At 45.4% G+C, this 23,706-nt stretch overlaps 1 protein-coding gene across 4 annotated transcripts in view; it reads right to left on the reverse strand.

Annotated features, from left to right (window-relative positions):
• The window catches only part of LRRK2 (leucine rich repeat kinase 2), a 469,339-nt gene that overhangs the window by 119,822 nt on the left and 325,811 nt on the right, over positions 1–23,706 (reverse strand). For all 4 annotated transcript variants that reach the window (XM_063927081.1, XM_063927083.1, XM_063927080.1 and 1 more), the window contains exons 31-35: positions 23,123–23,250; positions 21,492–21,710; positions 8,352–8,553; positions 6,945–7,033; positions 2,467–2,654 (exon numbers count right to left, since the gene is read on the reverse strand). In XM_063927081.1, the coding sequence (XP_063783151.1) occupies positions 2,467–2,654; positions 6,945–7,033; positions 8,352–8,553; positions 21,492–21,710; positions 23,123–23,250 (826 nt within the window). The remainder of the gene's footprint in view (positions 1–2,466; positions 2,655–6,944; positions 7,034–8,351; positions 8,554–21,491; positions 21,711–23,122; positions 23,251–23,706) is intronic.

Here is a 23,706-nt window from a genome sequence, read left to right on the forward strand (position 1 = left end):
CAATCTCCTTCCTGTCAATCTCCTTGCGAACGCCAGTGCAAATGGATTCTTCGCACAATTCCGTTGCAGGGCACCGATGCCCGTTGTAGCCGTGTGACGCATCAGCGCAGTGTGGTGCATACGCAGTTTGGATCTGATCGCCCGCTGTGCAAAAACGCACAGCAGCGATTAGATTTGACTGACCCAAAATGTTTGTGTAAAGACTCCTAAAACACCTGGTCACAGGGCACAGAAAGAGACAGGTACAGATATCATTTGTATATAGAGCTGAAATGAGAAACTCAGACAGCAGAAACTAGCACAAGTCCCATACAATGCAAAGTATATAATAATATGAGCACTGAGCACTTTATCAACTATTCGGCTTTGTTTGGTAGCCGGTAGGATATAAGTGTTGTAAAAACCTCGCTCCTTAGAGACGTTTTCACGGGGAGACTGAACCCAGGGTTCCTGGAGACCTGGCTTGCTTTCTAATACGGTTGTACTTACGGGCCCCATTGTAATAAACAACCTGTGTCCCTGTATGCCCTGGTGGTCTAGTGGATTCCTTGGTCAGGTGCCAGAGTCCATGCCAGCGCCCGTCTCCCGGGAACCTCCTACATATGCTCCCTGATTGCCGTCCACACAGCCCAGGGGTTACCTCAGCAGGAGTGGTGCTAGCCTCCCCGTGTGGTCCCCGCCGCAAGTACCCGTCATGGCAGAGGCAGTGCGGGAGGTTTGGCGCAGGCGGGGAGTGTTGGGGCCTGTGTACTGGAGTCAGACAGACTTACAGCGCTGGCAGGCTCAAAGTGTAAAATTAATGAAAAAACAAAAAGAAAAAAAGCTTTGGGGCTGCAAAAGAACAGCCCCCTGTAATAGGTGCATCCAGCTTCCTGCTGGCACCAACAAAAAACTGACCTGCCTGGGCATGGAGGCAGGATTATAGGGAGAAGGATCAAGGATCCTGTGAAATCTGAAAAGCTTAACCTGATCCCACCACCTATAACCCCAATGTTCCTCTGTGGAGCCCTATGGAACCCGAAGAAGAAAATTTTAATTTTACCCTGGTGCTCCAGCTGGGTTCAGTTGATAATTGCCAGCATTACACTCATTATACTTATACTGCTCAGTCGGATCCTACCACTATTCCTGGTGTAGACCCAGCAGGTCTGTGAAAGGGTGAACGCAGCATTTGAAGTTACTTTAGTTCTGTACTGTGATCCCATGAACCATGCAGCAGCTGCTATGATAGAAGAGGTCTTGCACTGTTTTGTGATGCTGCAAGCCAATTCCAAGTGCCAAACCCTTTTCCTAACTGTGCATTGTATGATGGAGGATACTGCAAAGCACCACAGCTGAGCTTGAAGACCTCTGTATGTGGTAGCAACAGCGCTACTGGTCCTAGGGCTGGGTCCCATTCAGTTTGGAGGGGGCACTAGACCTAAGGAAACCTATCCCTGTAAAAAAAATTGTGGAGGTCAGATTTAAAGATAAATCCCCCAAGCTCAGACATCATGGCGTCACGGCTGATCAGGAGCTCAGTGCCCTCTCACCCTGGCAGTGCATTTAGAGATGTTCAAGCAATGTGCTTTCCTGATACAATGTAAGCGACCAGGAGGAATTAATGACACTCACCAGCAAATAGGTCTTGCAGCGACAACACATACGGACCAGAAGTAAGTAATTCTAAGAGCTGAAGATGGAGCCTGGTGGTGGTAGTGACTTCTCTCCTGATACTGGGCGCACCGCCGGTGTGCAGTTCTCACTCACTGAGCTGCACTGGTAAGTGTGATCAGTAAAAGCAGATAACTCACAGAAAGCAATGATTTTAGAAAAACCTATCACCACAAATACTGTGGCAGAGTAAACCCATTTTGTCATAATTTGCAAATGATTTGGGGAAAAAACCCAAGCACAACTAGTAAAAAAAAACAGTAAAACATCTCTGGTTTCCAGAGCACATATCAAGAGCATTGAAGTGTAAAAATTGCAAATTATTCTGGTTTTCTCAAGCAAGATATAACGGATAGGTTGATGTACAAGTGGGGTGAGCATTTCAGAAACAGAGATGGGTCCAAGACACTAAGACCAATATCAATTCTGTTAGTGTGAAGGAGAGGATTTGACTCTGTAATTCTGGATTAGAAAGGAGTTCCCCTTTAAGATGGCATCTTCTGACACTTCATTGGACATTGGACCAAAATGTTTGCATGTTTTTGCTACCACACTTGAATATTGATCATTCCTGACAAAATAGAAACTGTCAGACAATGAAAACATGTTTGTGTGCTCGCAGTAATCAGACAGATATAATAATAGAGTTATAATCGATTCTTAGGCTGACTGCCAGCTCCATCTTGGTCTGACTATTGAAAGATCACATAAAATTCCCGGTTATGTGAATAGACAAATTACATTTTTTTCTCTCAAAATCATGCTGATCTTAATGTATGGAGAATTACTTCTACATTATGTTTATGCAGCTACCTGCTTGGAATAAGAAGCTGCTCCTCCCCAAGGGGTAAAGCTATCTGAAACTTTTCCAATAGCTTAAAATACTGTGACACATAATTTTTCGGAAACTTCCTTTTCTTGAAAAGAAATTTCTCCACATCTATGCAACGGATAATCCCTTTAGGATATCGGTGACTCCCGTCAACTTTTACTGTCAAAATCTAAACAATAAGATAAGCAAAAGAAAACATATTTAACCACGTAACTGCAATGAGAAAAAAACGGCACTTTTATATTCATTGGCTGTTAAAGCAATAATGCAAAATCTGTTACAAAGGTAAGCACCATGGAGGATATTCAGGTTTTTTAGCAAACCAGAAAAGCACACTAATGGGCAACACCATGTTGCAGTGCAGGTGGGGCAGATGTAACATGTGCAGAGAGATTTAGATTTGGGTGGATTATACTGTTTCTGTGAAGCGTAAATGCTGTCTGCTTTATTTTTACACTGCAATAAAGATTTCAGTTTGAACACACCCCACCAAATCAAAATCTCTCTGCACATGTTACATCTGCCCCACCTGCAATGCAACATGGTTTTTCCCATTAGCGTGCTTTTTTGGTTTGCTAACAAACTTGAACAAGGCCCCATATTCAGTAAGTCTTAGAGAAGCCAAAGCAGAGTTAAACGTAAGTCGGCAGCAAGTGCATACACATTGAAAATGCTTTTATTTACACATATAAATATATATGCGCCTATACAGCCCCTTTCCCTACACTTGGTTTCACTGGCATCATCATTACCAGTTCTCATTTACACCACCCCTTTGCTTGCTGCAAGATATTTTTCTGAAAACACCATGGGGTATATTTACTAAGAATCGTATTTGTGTCGATTTGGTGGGAGTTTAATCTCGAATTGTATCGGTCGTGTTTTTTTGCAACTTTTTGAATAAATTGCATGTAATTTACTAAGCTGCCGAGTTGTCTTCTTTCGTATTTTCCAATGTCGATGTGATTCATATTGTCGGGCAGTGTATTACGGGAGTGATTAGTAAAACACTGCCGGACTTAACACAATGAATCCCGGCCGGATCAGTGAGATCCGTGCAGGGCTTCATTGTGTACATTATATGAAGTGTGGAAAGTGTTTGAGCAGGTCCTGGTTGAAAAAATACAGGGGAAAATTAGCGTAGGGTCCCCTCATATTTAAACAACGAGCACCGGGCTCTGCGTCCGGTCCTGGTTCAAAAAATACGGGGGACAAAAGATGTGGGGGTCCCGCGTATTTTTTAAACCAGCACCGGGCTCCACTAGCCAGAGAGATAATGCCACAGCCGGGGGACACCGTTGTACTTGTCCATGCGGCCGTGGCATTACCCCCCCCCCAACTAGTCACCCCTGGACAGGGTTCCCTGGAGGAGTGGGGACCCCTTAAATCAAGGGGTCCCCCTCCTCCAGCCTCCCAAGGAGCAGGGGTGAAGCCCGAGGCTGTTCCCCCCCCCATCCGTGGGCGGTGGATGGGAGGCTGATAGCCTTTGTGTAAAAAGAAAGAATATTGTTTTTTGTAGTAGAACTACAAGTCCCAGCAAGCCTCCCCCGCAAGCTCGGACTTGGAGAACCACAAGTACCAGCATGCGGGGAAATAACGGGCCCGCTGGTACCTGTAGTTCTACTACAAAAAAATACCCCCAAAAAAACAGAACACAGACACCGTGAAAGTACCATTTTAATTACACACACACGCTCACATACTTACCTACATCCAACGATGCGATTTACGTCCACTTGTTCATGTAGAATCCACGGATTACCTGTAAAAATAAAATTATACTCACAAACAATCCAGTGTAGATCTGTCCTCTTCTTTCTCGTCGTAATCCACATACTTGTTTAAAATAATAAACCGGAAACCCGAACCTCGCTACTAAAGAAGTTCCATGTCACACATGGAACCCCTTTCCCCGACTGGCGGGACCCCCCGTGACTTCTGTCAGTGAAGGTCCCGCCAGCCAATCAGGGAGCGCCACGTCATGGCACTCTCCTGATTGACAGTGCAGGAGCGCACAGCCAATCAGGAGGAGCGCACTGGTTACAATGTAGCTTAGCGCAGCTCCATTATAACCAATGATGGGAACTTTGCGGTCTGTGGTTAACCGCAAAGTTAATTGGGGTCACTCTTGTGGGTGACCCCAATTAACTTTGCGATTAACCGCAGACCGCAAAGTTCCCATCATTGGTTATAATGGAGCTGCGCTAAGCTACATTGTAACCAGTGCGCTCCTCCTGATTGACAGTGCAGGAGCGCACTGTCAATCAGGAGAGTGCCATGACGTGGTGCTCCCTGATTGGCTGGCGGGACCTTCACTGACAGAAGTCACGGGGGGTCCCGCCAGTCAGGGAAAGGGGTTCCATGTGTAAACATGGAACCCCTTTAGTAGCGAGGTTCGGGTTTCCGGTTTATTATTTTAAACAAGTATGTGGATTACGACGAGAAAGAAGAGGACAGATCTACACTGGATTGTTTGTGAGTATAATTTTATTTTTACAGGTAATCCGTGGATTCTACATGAACAAGTGGAAGTAAATCGCATCGTTGGATGTAGGTAAGTATATGAGCGTGTGTGTGTAATTAAAATGGTACTTTCACGGTGTCTGTGTTCTGTTTTTTTTGGGGTATTTTTTTGTAGTAGAACTACAGGTACCAGCGGGCCCGTTATTTCCCCGCATGCTGGTACTTGTGGTTCTCCAAGTACCAGCTTGCGGGGGGAGGCTTGCTGGGACTTGTAGTTCTACTACAAAAAAAAAAACAATATTCTTTCTTTTTACACAAAGGCTATCAGCCTCCCATCCACCGACCACGGATGGGGGGACAGCCTCGGGCTTCACACCTGGTCCTTGGGTGGCTGGAGGGGGACGGGGACCCCTTGATTTAAGGGGTCCCAACTCCTCCAGGGAACCCAGGTCAGGGGTGACTAGTTGGGGGGGGTAATGCCACGGTCGCAGGGACCAGTATAACAGTGACCCCGGCTGTGACATTATCTCTCTGGCTAGTGGAGCCCGGTGCTGGTTTAAAAAATACGGGGGACCCCTACATCTTTTGTCCCCCGTATTTTTTTAACCAGGACCGGACGCAGAGCCCGGTGCTGGTTGTTTAAATATGGGGGGAACCTACGCTAATTTTCCCCTGTATTTTTTCAACCAGGACCAGCTCAAAGAGCCCGAGGCTGGTTATGTTAAGGAGGGGGGACCCCACGCTATTTTTTCCGGTGATTTTTAACCCTTTCACACCCCACCCACTGATAAGTATGCATGGATCTCACTGATCCGTGCATGCCTCTCAGAATACGGATAAAAAAAGCAGGTCTATTTGAAAACTGCTTTTTTTTACGAATTCTAACATTTCCCGGCAGTGTTTGGCTATTGATTGTGAATACAAATTCTTAGTAAATTACAGAGTTGTATAAAATAACAGGTGTGTTTGACCGATAATGTATTCATTCGTATTTGTGAACGCTGCCGTTAAAACAAATACGAATGCCCTCATCACTGCCGAGATTTCTGTTTAGTAAATTCCCGAGATGACACTTTGGGAAAAAAAAACCCAAAACAAACAAAATCGGGAGCTTAGTAAATATAACCCCTAGATCTATGTACTGTACACACCTAACGCATAATTCCATATGTACACCCTTGAATACACTCGCCTGTGAGCAAATTCCCCTTTACCAGCAGTAAAACAGCCACAAGTGGAGATGCAAATGAGTTGCTTCCAACTCCACATCATCCATCAGTGTGTGTATTTGACCATCCGCTAAAACGGTCTTGTGTTCAACTCGGTTTTAAACCAATAGTGTTGCGATAACAGACCACAAAAATTAAATCTGCACTACACCAGTCATGACTGTGTAGGTATACAATTCTCTGTAGAGTTCTACTGACAACAACTTATGAAGAGTACCTTTAAGTTGTACATAAATTAATCGTCAGAGTCTCCTGGTGCATCCTAATTGCATCACATTACAACTAAGATGCATTTTCGGCAAAAAGGGATGCAAAAAGACGGGTGGTATTAATTATACCGGTTGTTGCGATCACGGCACACAGTAATACCGGTGCCGGAATCCCGACAACTGGCACACTGACACCTTTTCCCCCTCTTGGGTATCCACGACCTCCCTGGAGGGAGAATAGATAGCGTAGCGCATGTAGCGTGCCAACGTGCCCGCAGCATGGCGAGCGCAGTGAGCCCACAAGGGTCTCATTTGCGCTCACCCCACTGTTGGAAAGCCAGCGGTCGGGATCCCAGAGCAGGTATGCTGGCCGCTGGGGACCCGGCCGCCGGCAACTCGTACCACGCTCAAAAAGACACCCAGCACTAAGCTGTTTGGTGCGACTGCAGCGATGATGTATGAGGACACATCTGTATTTTAAACAATCTTCTGTCAACTACAGTAAGTGGGCTACATCATTAAATGAAAGAATAAAACATAACAATAAAACAAACATACCTGTGCCATTATGTTACAAAGCCACTGAGGGTCAACAAAATAAAGGTCTTGAAGTTGAAGAGCAGGATCCTCAAAGTGCAATAATACCCCTATTGAAAAATAAAATGACACAAAGTCATTCAAAAAGGACCAAGATTCTTCAAGTCAGGCTTACCAGCTGCACAGGAAGCTGCTTTCTACAGGGGTTACTGTTCCAGTGCCTCCTCAACAGCACACAAAGGGGTTTTACTCAAGTCTCTTTGTGGTTCCGAAGCCGGACGGCTCGGTACGGCCTATCTTGAACCTCAAATCTCTGAACCAGTATCTTCGGGTGTTCAAATTCAAGATAAAATCACTGAGAGCAGTGAAACTCACATAATGGCACTTGTACACACAGGAGAACCCACATTTGAAAGAAGGTAGTCTTCGCTTTCAAATGATGTGGCCTCTTAGCAGTTTTTGTCTAGATCACCAGACAATATCACCTAGCAGTAGTGACGTTTTCCATAGATGAAGAACACATTGGGGTAGATGTATTAAATGTCAGTATGGGGGAGAAGTGGTATTAACGCAAGTTATGTGTACTGATACCACTTATCCCCCATGTATGACAGCAGTGGTGCGTGTAAGGTGAAAGGGGTGCTATACACCCCAGTCCATATTGTCGGTATCTACAGTATAGCACGCCGATGTGGCAGGCAATTTATGAACAGTCAGCAGCGCTGGCCATTCTGACAGCTGCAGCTATCGATTTCGACAGCTGCAGGTGTCGTTGACTATAGACCACAGCAGGGACAAAGCTGTCCCTGGCTGTGGTGGGTGCCGGCTCCAGGATATATGTGAGATCTTGTGAATGCCCAGTGAGCCGGCTGTGGGGTAGAGACACAGCGCATCAGCACTAGGTTGATGCGCTGTGGGCGCTGACAGGCATCGCCAGAGGGGGGAGTTTTCTCTGTGCCTCTTCAGCAGCCAAGATAATACAGCTTGCTTCCCGCTTCACATCGGTAAAGAGGCAAAGTAGGAAGAGTGATACCGGAATGATATGTGCCAGTATCATACATCTACCCCATTGTGCCTTACATTCTCTGCCCCATACTAGCCCGAACACACACACAGTGGTTTTGTGTCCCCTCTTTCAAACACTGTAGGTAGCGATTACAAGAAGTAAATTTTTCCAGAGATGGGGAGGGCAGAAGGGATCTAATTCCTAGATCTCAACACTTTGTGCATACTTGGCAATTATTTTCCTCTCCCCTCCAGAGAGGTTAGTAAGAAGTCACTCTTTAGTAATCGTGTGATCATCTGTTCTTAGAAGTGTTATCCCATGTATCCTGTAACTCTACTAACAACATCTGCTATATTGGCAATATTGCAATTAAACGCTCTGGGAAAATTAATAGAAGAAAAAAATAATAATAATAAAATTACCAGATTCATTTAGAAAATGGACTGCATATGGTAGTTCATGTTCATCTAAATGCAAATGGTTTTCTGTTACAATTTCTAGCATCCTCTTGTAACTGATAACTGGAAATTCCAGTGGTGCATTTTTCCGCTCAATCAAAATTTTCTTCTCAAGCTCCAAGTAACTGTCTGGAATCAGTTGCCCAAGAACTGGTTGGTCTCTGATCTGAGCAATGACGAGAAAGACAGATTATGGATTAAAACTAAAATAAATATTCAGAAAATGTAATTACAGATAACAAAATTAATTATTCAAACCAGTGACCTGTGAGACAACATAAATAATCGCTGTGCCACCATGCTGACCCCCATAACATTTTGGCTTAGGACCACATACCAATAACATACATATATAAACAGTAAAGAGATTTCTCTGAACTAAAGTCATAGCCATTGTTCTACAGGGGAAGCCTTTTTCCTATTTAATAAGTTATTGAAGAACTGAATTGTAGACAGCTGGTTTAAAAAATGTTTTATTTAGCTAACCAACTAGATTATGGGGTATATGCAATTGCCGGCGAATCGCGGCAATTTTTCGCCCGTTTTTTTATTCAACACAATTCGACCGTCGAATTCCGGCATGTGGGTGCCGGAATTCTACATATTCAATAAAAAACAGATTCGACACTCCCGCTGTCGAAAAACGGCCGATTTGACGGATTTTGATTAGATTTTTAAAAATGTTTAAAAAAAACGAAAAAAAATTGCGTGGGGTCCCCCCTCCTAAGCATAACCAGCCTTGGGCTCTTTGAGCCGGTCCTGGTTGCCAAAATACGGGGGAAAAAATTACAGGGGATCCCCCGTATTTTAACAACCAGCACCGGGCTCTGCGCCTGGTCTTGGTGCAAAAAATACGGGGGACAAAAAGAGTAGGGGTCCCCCGTATTTTTTGGACCAGCACCGGGCTCCACTAGCTGGACAGATAATGCCACAGCCGGGGGTCACTTTTATACAGCGCCCTGCGGCCGTGGCATTAAATATCCAACTAGTCACCCCTTGCCTGGGGTACCCTGGAGGAGTGGGGACCCCTTCAATCAAGGGGTCCCCCCCCAGCCACCCAAGGGCCAGGGGTGAAGCCCGAGGCTGTCCCCCCCCATCCAAGGGCTGCGGATGGGGGGCTGATAGCCTTGAGTAAAATGAAAGAATATTGTTTTTTTCCAGAAGAACTACAAGTCCCAGCAAGCCTCCCCCGCAAGCTGGTACTTGGAGAACCACAAGTACCAGCATGCGGGTGGAAAAACGGGCCCGCTGGTACCTGTAGTTCTACTGGAAAAAAATACCCAAATAAAAACAGGACACACACACCGTGAGAGTAAAACTTTATTTCACACCTGCCGACACACACATACTTACCTATGTTGACAGTCCGACACTGGCCACGCCCCCCTCGTCACTGAAGAATCCGGGGTACCTGTAAAAAAAATTCTACTCACCTAAATCCAGTGTCCGGATCTTTTTTAATAATCCACGTACTTGTCAAAATTAAAAAACGAACACCCGGACCAGGCAGACTGAAAGGGGTCCCATGTTTACACATGGGACCCCTTTCCACGAATGCCGGGACCCCACGTGACTCCTGTCACAGAGGGTCCCTTCAGCCAATCAGCGAGCGCCACGTCGTGGCACTCTGCTGATTGGCTATGCGCGTCTGAGCTGTCAGACAGTGCATCGCAAAGCCTTACTATTATACTCAATGGTGGGAACTTTGCGGTCAGCGGTGAGGTCACTTAGCGGTCAGCGGCTGACCGCTAGTGACCTCACCGCTGACCGCAAAGTTCCCACCAATGAATATAATGGAGGAGCTTTGCGATGCGCTGTCTGCCAGCTCAGACGCACGTAGGCAATCAGCAGAGTGTCACGAAGTGGAGCTTGCTGATTGCCTGAATGGACCCTCTGTGACAGCAGTCACAGGGGGTGTCTGCATTTGGGGAAAGGGGTCCCATGTGTAAACATGGGACCCCTTTCAGTCCGCCTGGTCCGGGTGTTCGTTTTTTAATTTTGACAAGTACGTGGATTATAAAAAAAGATCCGGACTCTGGTTTTTGGCGAGTATAATTTTATTTGCAGGTACCCCGGATTCTTCACTGACAAGGGGGTCGTGGCCAGTGTCGGAGTGTCAACATAGGTAAGTATGTGTGTGTCGGCAGGTGTGAAATAAAGTTTTACTCTCACGGTGTGTGTGTCCTGTTTTTATTTGGGTATTTATTCCCCCAGTAGAACTACAGGTACCAGCGTGCCCGTTTTTCTCCCGCATGCTGGTACTTGTGGTTCTCCAAGTACAAGGTTGCGGGGGAGGCTTGCTGGGACTTGTAGTACTACTGAAAAAAACACAATATTCATTCATTTTTCAAAAGGCTATCAGCCCCCCATCCGCAGCCCTTGGATGGGGGGAGTGGGGGGACAGCCTCGGGCTTCACCCCTGGCCCTTGGGTGGCTGGGAGAGGGGGACCCCTTGATTGAAGGGGTCCCCACTCCTCCAGGGTACCCCGGCCAGGGGTGACTAGTTGGATATTAAATGCCACGGCTGCAGGGCGCTGTATAAAAGTGACCCCCGGCTGTGGCATTATCTGTCCAGCTAGTGGAGCCCGGTGCTGGTACTAAAAATACGGGGGACCCCTACTCTTTTTGTCCCCCGTATTTTTTGCACCAGGACCAGGCGCAGAGCCCGGTGCTGGTTGTTAAAATACGGGGGATCCCCTGTCATTTCCCCCCCCCCGTATTTTGGCAACCAGGACCGGCTCGAAGAGCCCGAGGCTGGTTATGCTTAGGAGGGGGGACCCCACGCATTTTTTTTTCAGATTTTTACCATTCCATAAAAAAAAATATATATATACTGTATATATATTTTTAAAAATATATAAATAATACTTGTGCCTCCAAAATAGACAAACCAAGTACCTAATCCCTTCTAATATAAATAGATATGCTATTACCAATAAAAAAAACACTAAAAAAAACATGTTTTTAAAATTTTTTATTAGATTCCGCCAGCAAAGTGTGGCGGATTGAAAATGACGAATTTACTGTCTAAAAACACTGTTGTCGAATTTACAATCTTCAATTGAATATACTTTTGTTGAATTGCCGCATTTGTACCATTGCAGAAATGTCGAATTTGACAAATGTCGAATTTCAAAAAGTCGAATTTGGAAAGTCCTTTTTTTTTGACGAAAAGTACTGAATTGCATTATCGAAAAAAAAATTTTTTGGCGAAAATGTCCCGTTTTTCGACATTTTCGGGAATTCGACCGCAATTGCATATACCCCTATATATGAATGTTAGAAGATCTACTTATTGATGAACTTGTATTTAAGGTTTGGCAAGTCATGAAAGAAGGTGCTTTATAGTACCTTCCTCTTCTAATGTAGTGCTCTACCCCACTTTTTCTTGTTTTGTAATATTGATCGTGTCAGGGCTGAGGTTATTGTGAACCCGGACTAGTACTGGACACTGGGTTTGGTCTTGAGCGCAGTGAACAGAATCGGGCTGGCTTAGTGAACGATCCGCTCGTCCTGACGTGGCAGTCAGGCAGTGTACTCTACGAGAGAAGGTGACCAGCTATGGGTACTGGAACACTGGTGGTGGAAGCCATCAGTGCAATGGGTAGCTGGGTTGTCACCTAATGGAAAGTTACGTGAGAACTGGTGAGTTGACGGAATGCTGGGAGGATCAGCAATGCAGGAAAGTAACAGATCACTGGCTGGAACCAGTGTGATGGCAGTCGACGAGGCTGAGGACAACAGCAGTACTTGAAGATGAAGCTGAGGATGTCAGCAATACTTGAACACAAAGCCGAGGACGTCAGCAATGTTTGTTGCAGAAGCTGAGGACGTCAGCAACACTTGTGGATGGAGCCGAGGATGTCGGCAATGTTTGTAGCAGAAGCTGAGGACGTCAGCAATACTTGTGGACGGAGCCGAGGACGTCAGCAACAGAGGTTTCCAAACGCTGGGCAGCTGAGATAGCGCAATGGGGATTCCGCATGCTGTGCAGTGCAGTGTCGGCACTGCTGGTTTCCCAGTAGCTGTGATGCGGTGGTTCTGCACAATGGATACTGCAATGTTGTTGATAGCAGTGGCAGGTTTTCCGGAAACTATGGAGAAGCTTAGTGGATATACCACAATAGAACTGCGCTCAACCCCTAAGGTGTGTGTGTTTAGCTAACGAATGCACATCAGATGTAATAAAGGATAATGTATGAACAGACCCAAATTTGAGTTTGCACTTGGATATAGAAATCACAAAAATAACAATATGATGCGAATTAATTGTTGTGAGTCACTGTATTTATTGTATACTGGCCAATCTAAAGGTATGCGGTTAATGCCCAGGGTGGGCGATATTGTCTCTTATAAAGTTCATACAGGTGGACGATATTGTCTCTTATAAAGTTCATGCAGGTTATAATACAGACTGCGGCGTCCCGCACATCTGCTGTTGAAAAGTCTTTAAGAAAAAAATAATAATAATAAATGCTGGTGTTGGTAAAAAATCTTTAAAACCTTCACGTTGCCCTGAGCTTACGGTGGTGGCATAAGTGGGGTAAAAAGGGGTCTCCGGACTGGTTTCCCCTCTCTGCCCCTGCTGCCCGTGGTGCGTCCTTGTTCAGACGCCCCCCGGGTGCAGGTCGGTCAGAGAGGTGGACCTGTCTAGCGGCGGGGAAAGGATTCAGATGCCGCTCTGCAGAACGGCTAGCTGCACCTCTCCCACCGCTTACAGAGAACTCACCTGTCGCCCGATCCAGCCGCACGCCGCGCTCCATCACCGGCTTCCTCCGCTGTCTGGTATCCTAGCAGCGCTGCTGGCTTCCGGGTTGGTCCGGTCACGTGACCGGGTCTTTTCAACGTGGGAAAGAGTCTTCCTGATGAAGTCTTTGAATCTGTAGTGGTTCTTTCTTTGTAGTTCCTCCAACGCGTTTCAACCTTTCGGTCTTCCTCTGGGAGTGCTTGAAGTGTCTAGATTGACATGATTTATATGTTTCTGAGGGGGCCATACCAGTTCTGATTGGATGAAGGATTGTATCACTGATTGAACCTCTGACCTGTCTATCAAACCAGACCTGTTCTGATTGGATGAAGGATTGTATCACTAATTGGGCCTCTGACCTGTCTATCAAACCAGACCTGTTCTGATTTGTATGTTTCTGAGGGGGCCATACCAGTTCTGATTGGATGAAGGATTGTATCACTGATTGGGCCTCTGACCTGTCTATCAAACCAGACCTGTTCTGATTGGATGAAGGATTGTATCACTGATTTGGCCTCTGACCTGTCTATCAAAGTCAGTGTGTTATTTCTCTAAAGTGGTAGGGTCCTGCCCATGCCAAACCCAGGGCATCATATACATATTACAGTAAAACAATATATAGGAAGGACAATAAGACCGTTAAAAGCAAGAATAGCCGAGCAAAGAAGAATTGATCATGATTGTCAATATGGGGACCCTAGCCCCTAGGGGTCTCAATATTGACAATGAGATCAGGTCGGTCATCTGCAAATAATATTAAAGAAAATAAGGTCAGATACTACAACAGTAGCACAACATCATCCGAATACTGTACATCCCTCTTTTACTCATTTTAGACACCATCAGCAGGAGAACTACAAATATTAATATAGGGCACTTATTTCTAATATATAATGATGCAGAGGCATTACAAACATGGATTTAACAAATACAGAAATAAGATATCTGTATTATTTGTATATCTCTCCTAAACATTATACTAGATCAGCTATGTCACATCATACTCTAATTTTGGAAATAGGACCCTACCACTTTAGAGAAATAACACACTGACTTTGATAGACAGGTCAGAGGCCAAATCAGTGATACAATCCTTCATCCAATCAGAACAGGTCTGGTTTGATAGACAGGTCAGAGGCCCAATCAGTGATACAATCCTTCATCCAATCAGAACTGGTATGGCCCACTCAGAAACATACAAATCAGAACAGGTCTGGTTTGATAGACAGGTCAGAGGCCCAATCAGTGATACAATTCTTCATCCAATCAGAACTGGTATGGCCCCCTCAGAAACATACAAATCAGAACAGGTCTGGTTTGATAGACAGGTCAGAGGCCCAATCAGTGATACAATTCTTCATCCAATCAGAACTGGTATGGCCCCCTCAGAAACATACAAATCAGAACAGGTCTGGTTTGATAGACAGGTCAGAGGCCCAATCAGTGATACAATCCTTCATCCAATCAGGACAGGTCTGGTTTGATAGACAGGTCAGAGGCCCAATCAGTGATACAATCCTTCATCTAATCAGAACTGGTATGGCCCACTCAGAAACATACAAATCAGAACAGGTATAGTTTGATAGACAGGTCAGAGGCCCAATCAGTGATACAATCCTTCATCCAATCAGAACTGGTATGGCCCACTCAGAAACATACAAATCAGAACAGGTCTAGTTTGATAGACAGGTCAGAGGCCCAATCAGTGATACAATCCTTCATCCAATCAGAACTGGTATGGCCCCCTCAGAAACATATAAATCATGTCAATCTAGACACTTCAAGCACTCCCAGAGGAACTACAAAGAAAGAACCATTACAGATTCAAAGACCATCAGGAAGACTCTTTCCCACGTCGAAAAGACCCGGTCACGTGACCGGACCAACCCGGAAGCCAGCAGCGCTGCTAGGATACCAGACAGCGGAGGAAGCCGGAGACGGAGCGCGGCTAGAGCGGGCGACAGGTGAGTTCTCTGTAAGCGGTGGGAGAGGTGCAGCTAGCCGCTCTGCAGAGCGGCATCTGAATCCTTTCCCCGCCGCTAGACAGGTCCACCTCTCTGACCGACCCGCACCCGGGGGGCGTCTGAACAAGGACGCACCACGGGCAGCAGGGGCAGAGAGGGGAAACCAGTCCGGAGACCCCTTTTTACCCCACTTATGCCACCACCGTAAGCTCAGGGCATCGTGAAGGTTTTAAAGATTTTTTACCAACACCAGCATTTATTATTATTATTTTTTTCCTAAAGACTTTTCAACAGCAGATGTGCGGGATGCCGCAGTCTGTATTATAACCTGCATGAACTTTATAAGAGACAATTTTGCCCACCTGTATGAACTTTATAAGAGACAATATCGCCCACCTTTAGATTGGCCAGTATAAAATAAATACAGTGGCTCACAACAATTAATTTGCATAATATTGTTATTTTTGTGATTTCTATATCCAAGTGCAAACTCAAATTTGGGTCTGTTCATACATTATCCTTTATTACATCTGATGTGCATTCGTTACCTAAACACACACACCTTAGGGGTTGAGCGCAGTTCTATTGTGGTATATCCACTAAGCTTCTCCATTTATGTATACACCCATCAGAACGAGCAGCACACCCCGGCTAGCTATAGAATAAAGACACTCAGTGCGCAGAACCCTCCAATTTATAGTGTTTTCCGGAAACTATGGTGCGCTACCTTGCACAGCGGAGAACTGGAAGCTGGCAAGAACTAGCAAAGTCTCTAAGGCCGCTAGGGATATAGGACTGTCCCTCTAGTTTACTGGAGGACTTCCAGTGAGTCTGGAGATGCCAGGAGGTAGTGGCAGCGATGTTTCTTTAAATCATCCAGGGAGTCAGGAAATGCGTGAGATGACAATTGCAAATGCCAGTAGGGATATATGATAGTCCCTCTGGATCACTGGAGGACTTCCAGTGAATCTGGAGCTGCCGGAATATAGTGGCAGCGATGGCCCTTTAAATCATCCAGGGAGTCAGGCAGTGCAGGAAATGGTAACTTGCACAGAGGCTATTACCAGCAGGAGATTCTGGAGCTCACTCCAGGCTGAAAGACACCAAAGCACTGACAGCTTGCTAGTGCTTGAGACCTGGAACTTATACCCAGTGCTTACAGATGAGTGGATGAGCGGCTCACATGATGCAGAAGTGAATCCGGATTGGACCCTGGAAGGTCAGCTGACCAGGAACGGTCATGGCGACGTCTATAGCTGGTTTTGGAGGGAACTCCGGCGTGGTGTGTGCATAGACAGGCAATAATGGCCACGGGTCCTGAGAATACAGGAAGGCGTATCTTGTAACCACTGGACTTGTGGATACTGGCACAGATTTATAGAACTGCATGAGAATCCTCAATGATTCCTATGCAGGCACACCATGCAGAGACTTACTGAGTTCTGAATTCACACAGAAGATTAATCACTACAGCTGCACTCGTTAGCAGAGAGTGAGCTCAGCACACAGAGAACTCATGATACTGGAGCTGTTTATCCCACCCTGCAGAAAACATGCAGGTTACAGGACAGATGGCAGAGGTAAGTCACCACATTATATGATTTTAGACAGGATCGTGACAGTACCCCTCCCTTTATGGGTGGACTCCGGACACCACCGTAGAAACTTGAAGAAATACAAAAAGTAGAAACCAGGCAAAACAAAATCTAAACTGGATTTCTTAGAAGTCTTCCTGATCTTCAGAACAGGTAGACCATCTATCATTGATGAAATTTGAATCTCCTTCATCAGAAAGGACAGAGAAACAAAACTGTGGAGGGATACTTCCCTGGATCAGAAGTGCGAGAAGATTGGGCTTTTGAAGCTAGCACTAAGGCTCAAATTAAATCTTGTCCTGAAGTGAGGTCCTTTCATACAGAGGCCTGTAGACCTTGTTGGAGACTCTGGGCTTTCCTCATGCGTAAAAGCGTAACTGGGAAGAACAGGACCTCCCATAACGTAATCGGAGTCGTCAAGAAATGCACTATCAGAGTCTGAGTCCAAGTCTAAGGTAAGCATGGGTATCTTCTGCTTAGGAATAATGATATCAGTGGCATACGATGGTTCAGGGAACCTGGAGCTATACAAAGATTCAGGAATAGAGTCGAAGGATGCATAACCGATTTTCAAATCAACAGCTTGAAGTCCTTGAGCCTTCCTGAAATTTTTGATATATTGATCCAACAGAGCTTGGTCTTGCTTAGAGAGCGATGGATCAGAGAACTGACTACTGGGTGTATTTTCTGGAAGCTGTGTGATCGATGAACCCAAACAGATGGTCTTCAGAGCAAATTCTTGTCGAACTGCATCTAGAAAAGCAGGAAGATGATTTAAAATTGCATCTTTGGACTTAATGAAAGGATTCGCCCATTCCAAAGCCTTGCCTCTAAAGAAAAGTAGTAAATATTTAATTGCGTTAGCAGGAGTTATACTTATCGAAGATGCTGACTCAGTCTCAGTGAGGTATTGGCGTGCCAATGCACGGAACTGAGCATAATCACCATCAAAGTAAATGTGTGCTGGAGTATCAAATGGACGGATTGACAGGAGACCATTACTTGAATCACTAGATTTAACTTGACCGGGTTCGGAGGAACTGGAATCGGAAGAAATCGAAGGATGCTGATCAGAACAGGCGGATGGAGCCGGATTAGGCCCGGAAACGCTTGTACCGGCTAGGACTGGAGGAGGTAGTTCAGTACTGGACACAGAGCCGCCTAGACTGGCTGGAACCCGTGGATTCTTTGGACCAACGGCTACATCTGGATTTTGTCCAGGGGTACTTGAATTGGCTTGAATCAAGGAGGCTGATCTGGACAGAAGGATAGGACCGGATTGGGACCGGAGACGATTAGATCTGTAGAAGTGGAATCTGGGTGTTCAGACAACTCTCTTTGAAGCTGGACCGTGCTCAATGCACTCTTAGAAGATGATGGACGAAAGTTCATGTCCATGTCTTTGGCCTTAGCCCTGGATACCTCCCTTGGGGCTGAAATGCTGGAAGTTTCTCTTAGAGCATGCAAATCCAATGCCCCTCCTGGGGTTAACAGACTAGACATATATTTTGAGGTAGGAGACTCCAATGCCATTTCTTGAGCCTGAACAAAAGATATCTCACCAGGGGACAGCAGAATGGATACTTCTTCTGAAGCCAGTGGGTTGGATGACCCTTCCGGGGCTAAACCATGGAACACCCCTTCTGAGGCTGGACACTCTGATACCCCACCAGGGGCTGGACACTCGGAAACCCCACCTGGGGCTGGACACTCAGAAACCCCACCTGGGGCTGGACACTCGGAAACCCCACCTGGGGCTGGACACTCGGAAACCCCACCTGGGGCTGGACACTCGGAAACCCCACCTGGGGCTGGACACTCGGAAACCCCACCTGGGGCTGGACACTCGGAAACACCACCTGGGGCTAGGGAGTTAAAGAACTCTTCAGTGAGAAGAGTTTTTAAAGACCTCCTTTGGTGCCCGACTAGAAAATTGGGTCTTCCTGTCCTAGGGCCCCTAACATAGATTTGAGCCTCTTTACGGATGTTTTTCTTGAATTCCCTGTCGGAGGACACTGTAGACGGAGAGAATGCTTGAGCTGATTTGTGAACATAGACACAGCAAGATTGGGATGTGACCTCTTTTTTAGGCTTGCGAAGAGAAAAGGCTCCAATTAAATGATCCGAACTCCCACAATAGAAGCAGAGATGGAGCTGCCTGCGATGTTTGCGTTCATCTTCGGAAAGTTTAAGCCGCGGGTTACACTGGGACTTTTTACTCAATGCGGGTGGTAAAGACTTAGTTCTTCCAGGGGAAGTAGCATTGGTTTCTTTGGTGCAAGTGAGTAGAGAAGATGTTTCCAGTGAGGCGGGTGTGGAGGGGAGTTTTACCATATCAGAAGGGTCACCAAGAAGTTCAGAAATATTCAGTACAATACTGAAGTGATGGTCTTGTAACTGCTTCAACAATGGAAGAAGAGACTTTAATTGTTCATATTTATGGGCAAAAGAAATCCGGGTGGTCGGAGAATAAACAAACGAGGGAGTCGACTTCTCTGAAGAAATGCTTCTAACATCAGCACTAAGAAGCTCTTTCAGATCAGGAATCTGGATAAGAGGTTCAGTTGACGCACCTGAAGCTGATGCTGGAGAATTCGGGCTAGAACTTTTGGAGGAGGCAGGAGGAAATGATGCAGAGCCTTGAACTGCAGACTATGGTGGTGACGTAGCCAGAGTCACCTGGAACCAGTCTTGTCGAGCACAAAGATCATGTAAGCCTTTAACTGTCTGACACTGTACTAACTCAAGGCCTTCCAGACGAGCTGCTATGGCTTGAAGCAGGTCTGCACTTAACCCAGTACCACTAGCCGGATCCATGGGTCAGTGCTTACTGTCAGGGCTGAGGTTATTGTGAACCCGGACTAGTACTGGACACTGGGTTTGGTCTTGAGCGCAGTGAGCAGAATCGGGCTGGCTTAGTGAACGATCCGCTCGTCCATACGCGGCAGTCAGGCAGTGTACCCTATGAGAGAAGGTGACCAGCTATGGGTACTGGAACACTGGTGGTGGAAGCCACCAGTGCAATGGGTAGCTGGATTGTCACCTAATGGAGAGTTATGTAAGAACTGGTGAGTTGACGGAATGCAGGGAGGATCAGCAATGCAGGAAAGTAACAGATCGCTGGCTGGAACCAGTGTGATGGCAGTCGACGAGGCTGAGGACAACAGCAGTACTTGAAGATAAAGCGGAGGATGTCAGCAATACCTGAACACGAAGCTGAAGACTTCGGCAAAGCTTGTAGCAGAAGCTGAGGACGTCAGCAATACTTGTAATCGAAGCTGAGGACGTCAGCAATACTTGTGGACAGAGCCGAGGACGTCGGCAATGTTTGTAGCAGAATCCGAGGACATCAGCAATACTTGTGGACGGAGCCGAGGACGTCGGCAATGTTTGTAGCAGAAGCTGAGGAAGTCAGCAATACTTGTGGACGGAGCCGAGGACGTCGGCAACACAGGTTTCCAAACGCTGGGCAGCTGAGGTAGCGCAATGGGGATTCCGCATGCTGTGCAGTGCAGTGTCAGCACTGCTGGTTTCCCAGTAGCTGTGATGCGGTGGTTCTGCACAATGGATACTGCAATGTTGTAGACAGCAGTGGCAGGTTTTCGGGAAACTATGGTGCGCTACCTTGCGCAGCGGAGAACTGGAAGCTGGCAAGAACTAGCAAAGTCTCTAAGGCCGCTAGGGATATAGGACTGTCCCTCTGGTTTACTGGAGGACTTCCAGTGAGTCTGGAGATGCCAGGATGTAGTGGCAGCGATGTCCCTTTAAATCATCCAGGGAGTCAGGAAATGCGTGAGATGACAATTGCAAATGCCATTAGGGATACAGGATAGTTCCTCTGGATCACTGGAGGACTTCCAGTGAATCTGGCGCTGCCGGAATATAGTGGCAGCGATGGCCCTTTAAATCATCCAGGGAGTCAGGCAGTGCAGGAAATGGTAACTTGCAAAGAGTCTATTACCAGCAGGAGATTCTGGAGCTCACTCCAGGCTGAGAGACACCAAAGCACTGACAGCTTGGTAGTGCTTGAGACCTGGAACTTATACCCAGTGCTTACAGCTGAGTGGATGAGTGGCTCACATGATGCAGAAATTAATCCGGATTGGACCCTGGAAGGTCAGCTGACCAGAAACTGTCATGGTGACGTCCATAGCTGGTTTTTGAGGGAACTCCGGCGTGGAGTGTGCACAGACTAGCAATAATGGCCACGGGTCCTGTGAACACTGGAAGGTATATCTGGTAACCACTGGACTTGTGGATACTGGCACAGAAGTATAGAACTGCATGAAAATCCTCAATGATTGTTATGCAGGCACACCATGCAGCGACTTACTGAGTTCTGAATTCACGCAGAAGATTAATAACTATAGCTGCACTCGTTAGCAGAGAGTGAGCTCAGCACACAGAGAACTCATGATACTGGAGCTGTTTATCCCACCCTGCAGAAAACATGCAGGTTACAGGACAGATGGCAGAGGTAAGTCACCAAATGATATGATTTTAGTCAGGATCGTGACAGATCGTTCCACTTCTGGTTCCTCTTCCCTATGACAAGTTACCCCTAAAGTTTGTAGTTCTTCATTCTGGAAGACCTAAGATTGTGCCAATCTAGCAAGGGCCAATCATACTTATTTGCATTTGAAAACACCAAAATGAATGGTTTACTGCACAAGAACTTTCTAACGTAGCACAGATAAACTAAGCGGACATAAACAACAGCTCACAAATTATTCTAACAACAAAATAATTCAGATTTACAGTAAACAGTACCTAGGTCTTTGAGATAGAATTACAGTACCTTGAAATTCAAACACTCTTTTATGACAGATTTTCTAAGCCTTGACAAAGCATCAGACTCTTCGGTAGCATTCACAAAGTGACAGTCTTGAACACAGGGAAGCTCCCGCTGATTATATAGCTCCAGCTTTATTTTATTTATGCAGGCCTTACGCTGTTTTTCATCAGATACATCTAGGTGTGTGCCAATAAGAATAACAGGAGAATAGGGGGCTCGAGCCTGAAAGAAAAAAAAAAAAATCTGTTGAATAATACTTTAGAAACATTTGTATATAATAAAACAGGATCATGGGAATGCATAGGAATGCATACTATTTCTACTTTTATAAACTGAGGAAAATAAATGGCAAATTAGAAAACACAACATTTTAATAAAAAAGCAGAACTTTTTGGACTACAAAATGGTTGTAAACTATTTAAAAAGCTGAAATGACAATAATTGCCTTCCATTTTATCTTTCATCCTACATAGTGTCCTCATACATCTAGCCTCATTACACCACACAGCACAAGATGCCTGTCATGAGTGAGCCGCCAGGTCCTGTGCAACTCTACCACCATTGGGCAGCTTTTTTTGCTGAAAATGTGTCTTAGTTGCAATGCAATGAGACTAGAACGCACCAGGAGACTGTGCTGATTAATTTGACATGCGATACTTAATCTGTGTGCGACTGAGTCTGCATACGAAACACAATGAAACTTGGCGTGGCAACAGCTGCAGCCACTGCATCAAACCACTTTGTATACAGATTCAGACTCAGTTGCACACAGATATACAGGTTTCACATATCAAAAAAAACAGCACTGTCTTCTGGTTCATAATAGTTGTGACTAAGACAGATTATCAGCAAATCCCTGACGTTAGCAGAGTCTCACAGAATCTGACATTGTAAGAGTGGCTGATGGGCACAACTGCAGCAATGATGGGCACCTCTGTATACAGGGGAAAACTACCATATCTTGGACTGTTGAGGGAGCCAAACCAGGAGCAGACACAAATTCACACACAACTTGTTTAGAATGCTTGCTCCTCCACCTCTACATCCCATGAGGTCACAGGAAGAAGTTATTTTACTATTGTGCCTCAGAGGAGTGGGCACGTGTTACTGAGCTGCAGGAGCATCTGTATTTCTACTTTTTATATTGTTAGTTATATTATTACTATTAATAATTGTGGAGTTCTCCGAGAATGGGCGCAGGAGTGTCCTGAATAGAGAGCTGCAGCAAGAACTGCAGTGCAGCACCACCTCTCTTAATGTAGTTAGAAAAGAGGTTGCAGTGATCCCCCTCCCAGATGCAGCGTTCAGTAGGCACTGCTGTGCTATTTTTAATAGAATTAATACAATATTGGAAAGGATACAGGTAATTGCTTGAACAATACATAAAGATCAAAACCAGCAGAATGGTATTATTAGAATTTAGACAATGTTCCTTTATGGTTAGTAAACAACTCAGCCACTAAATTACATTTATTATAACCCATTCAGCATCTGTCCTACCCAGCATGAGGCTGAAAATTATTCTGCTTTTTGTATAGGCTAACAGAAATTTGAGTATTCCAGGTTAAATTTGATTTTGTTCTTTCTTATCCAAAATGAATAAGCATCAATATAAATATATATAAGATGATCACCTTTATGTTGAAAAGCCATGGTTTTATAGCATCAACTTCAGAGGCACCTTTGCTGAGATCGTAAACCACAAGGTACAAAGCACGTGGAGTCATAAAGTGTGGATGAGTGCTATAAAACTCCTCCTGACCTGAAACCAACAAATGCAGAGGTTAACATAATATTCACATATCACATTCATACATACTGAAGAGTAAACAACAATTAGAAATATTTGATGATGACACACTTGGTACAAATCCGCATCAATTAAACACTGGGAAATATAGTTTTCGTCAACATTATTGGAACTCTTGAATTTTAGGTACATCATGTATGATTTTAGCTAAAAGAAAAGAATGTATTAAAACAGCTTTGGTCTATAGACACTCATGTTTGTCAGCTAAACATAAAACAATAACAATTTGAAAAAACAATGGGGGTAATTCCAAGTTGATCGCAGCAGCAGATTTTTGTTAGCAATTGGGCAAAACCATGTGCACTGCAGGGGAGGCAGATATAACATGTGCAGAGAGAGTTAGATTTGGGTGGGGTGTGTTCAATCGGCAATCTAATTTGCAGTGTAAAAATAAAGCAGCCAGTACTT

Source organism: Pseudophryne corroboree, chromosome 6 (genome assembly GCF_028390025.1).
Source record: "Pseudophryne corroboree isolate aPseCor3 chromosome 6, aPseCor3.hap2, whole genome shotgun sequence".
In the NCBI taxonomy this organism is placed as follows: Eukaryota; Metazoa; Chordata; class Amphibia; order Anura; family Myobatrachidae; genus Pseudophryne; species Pseudophryne corroboree.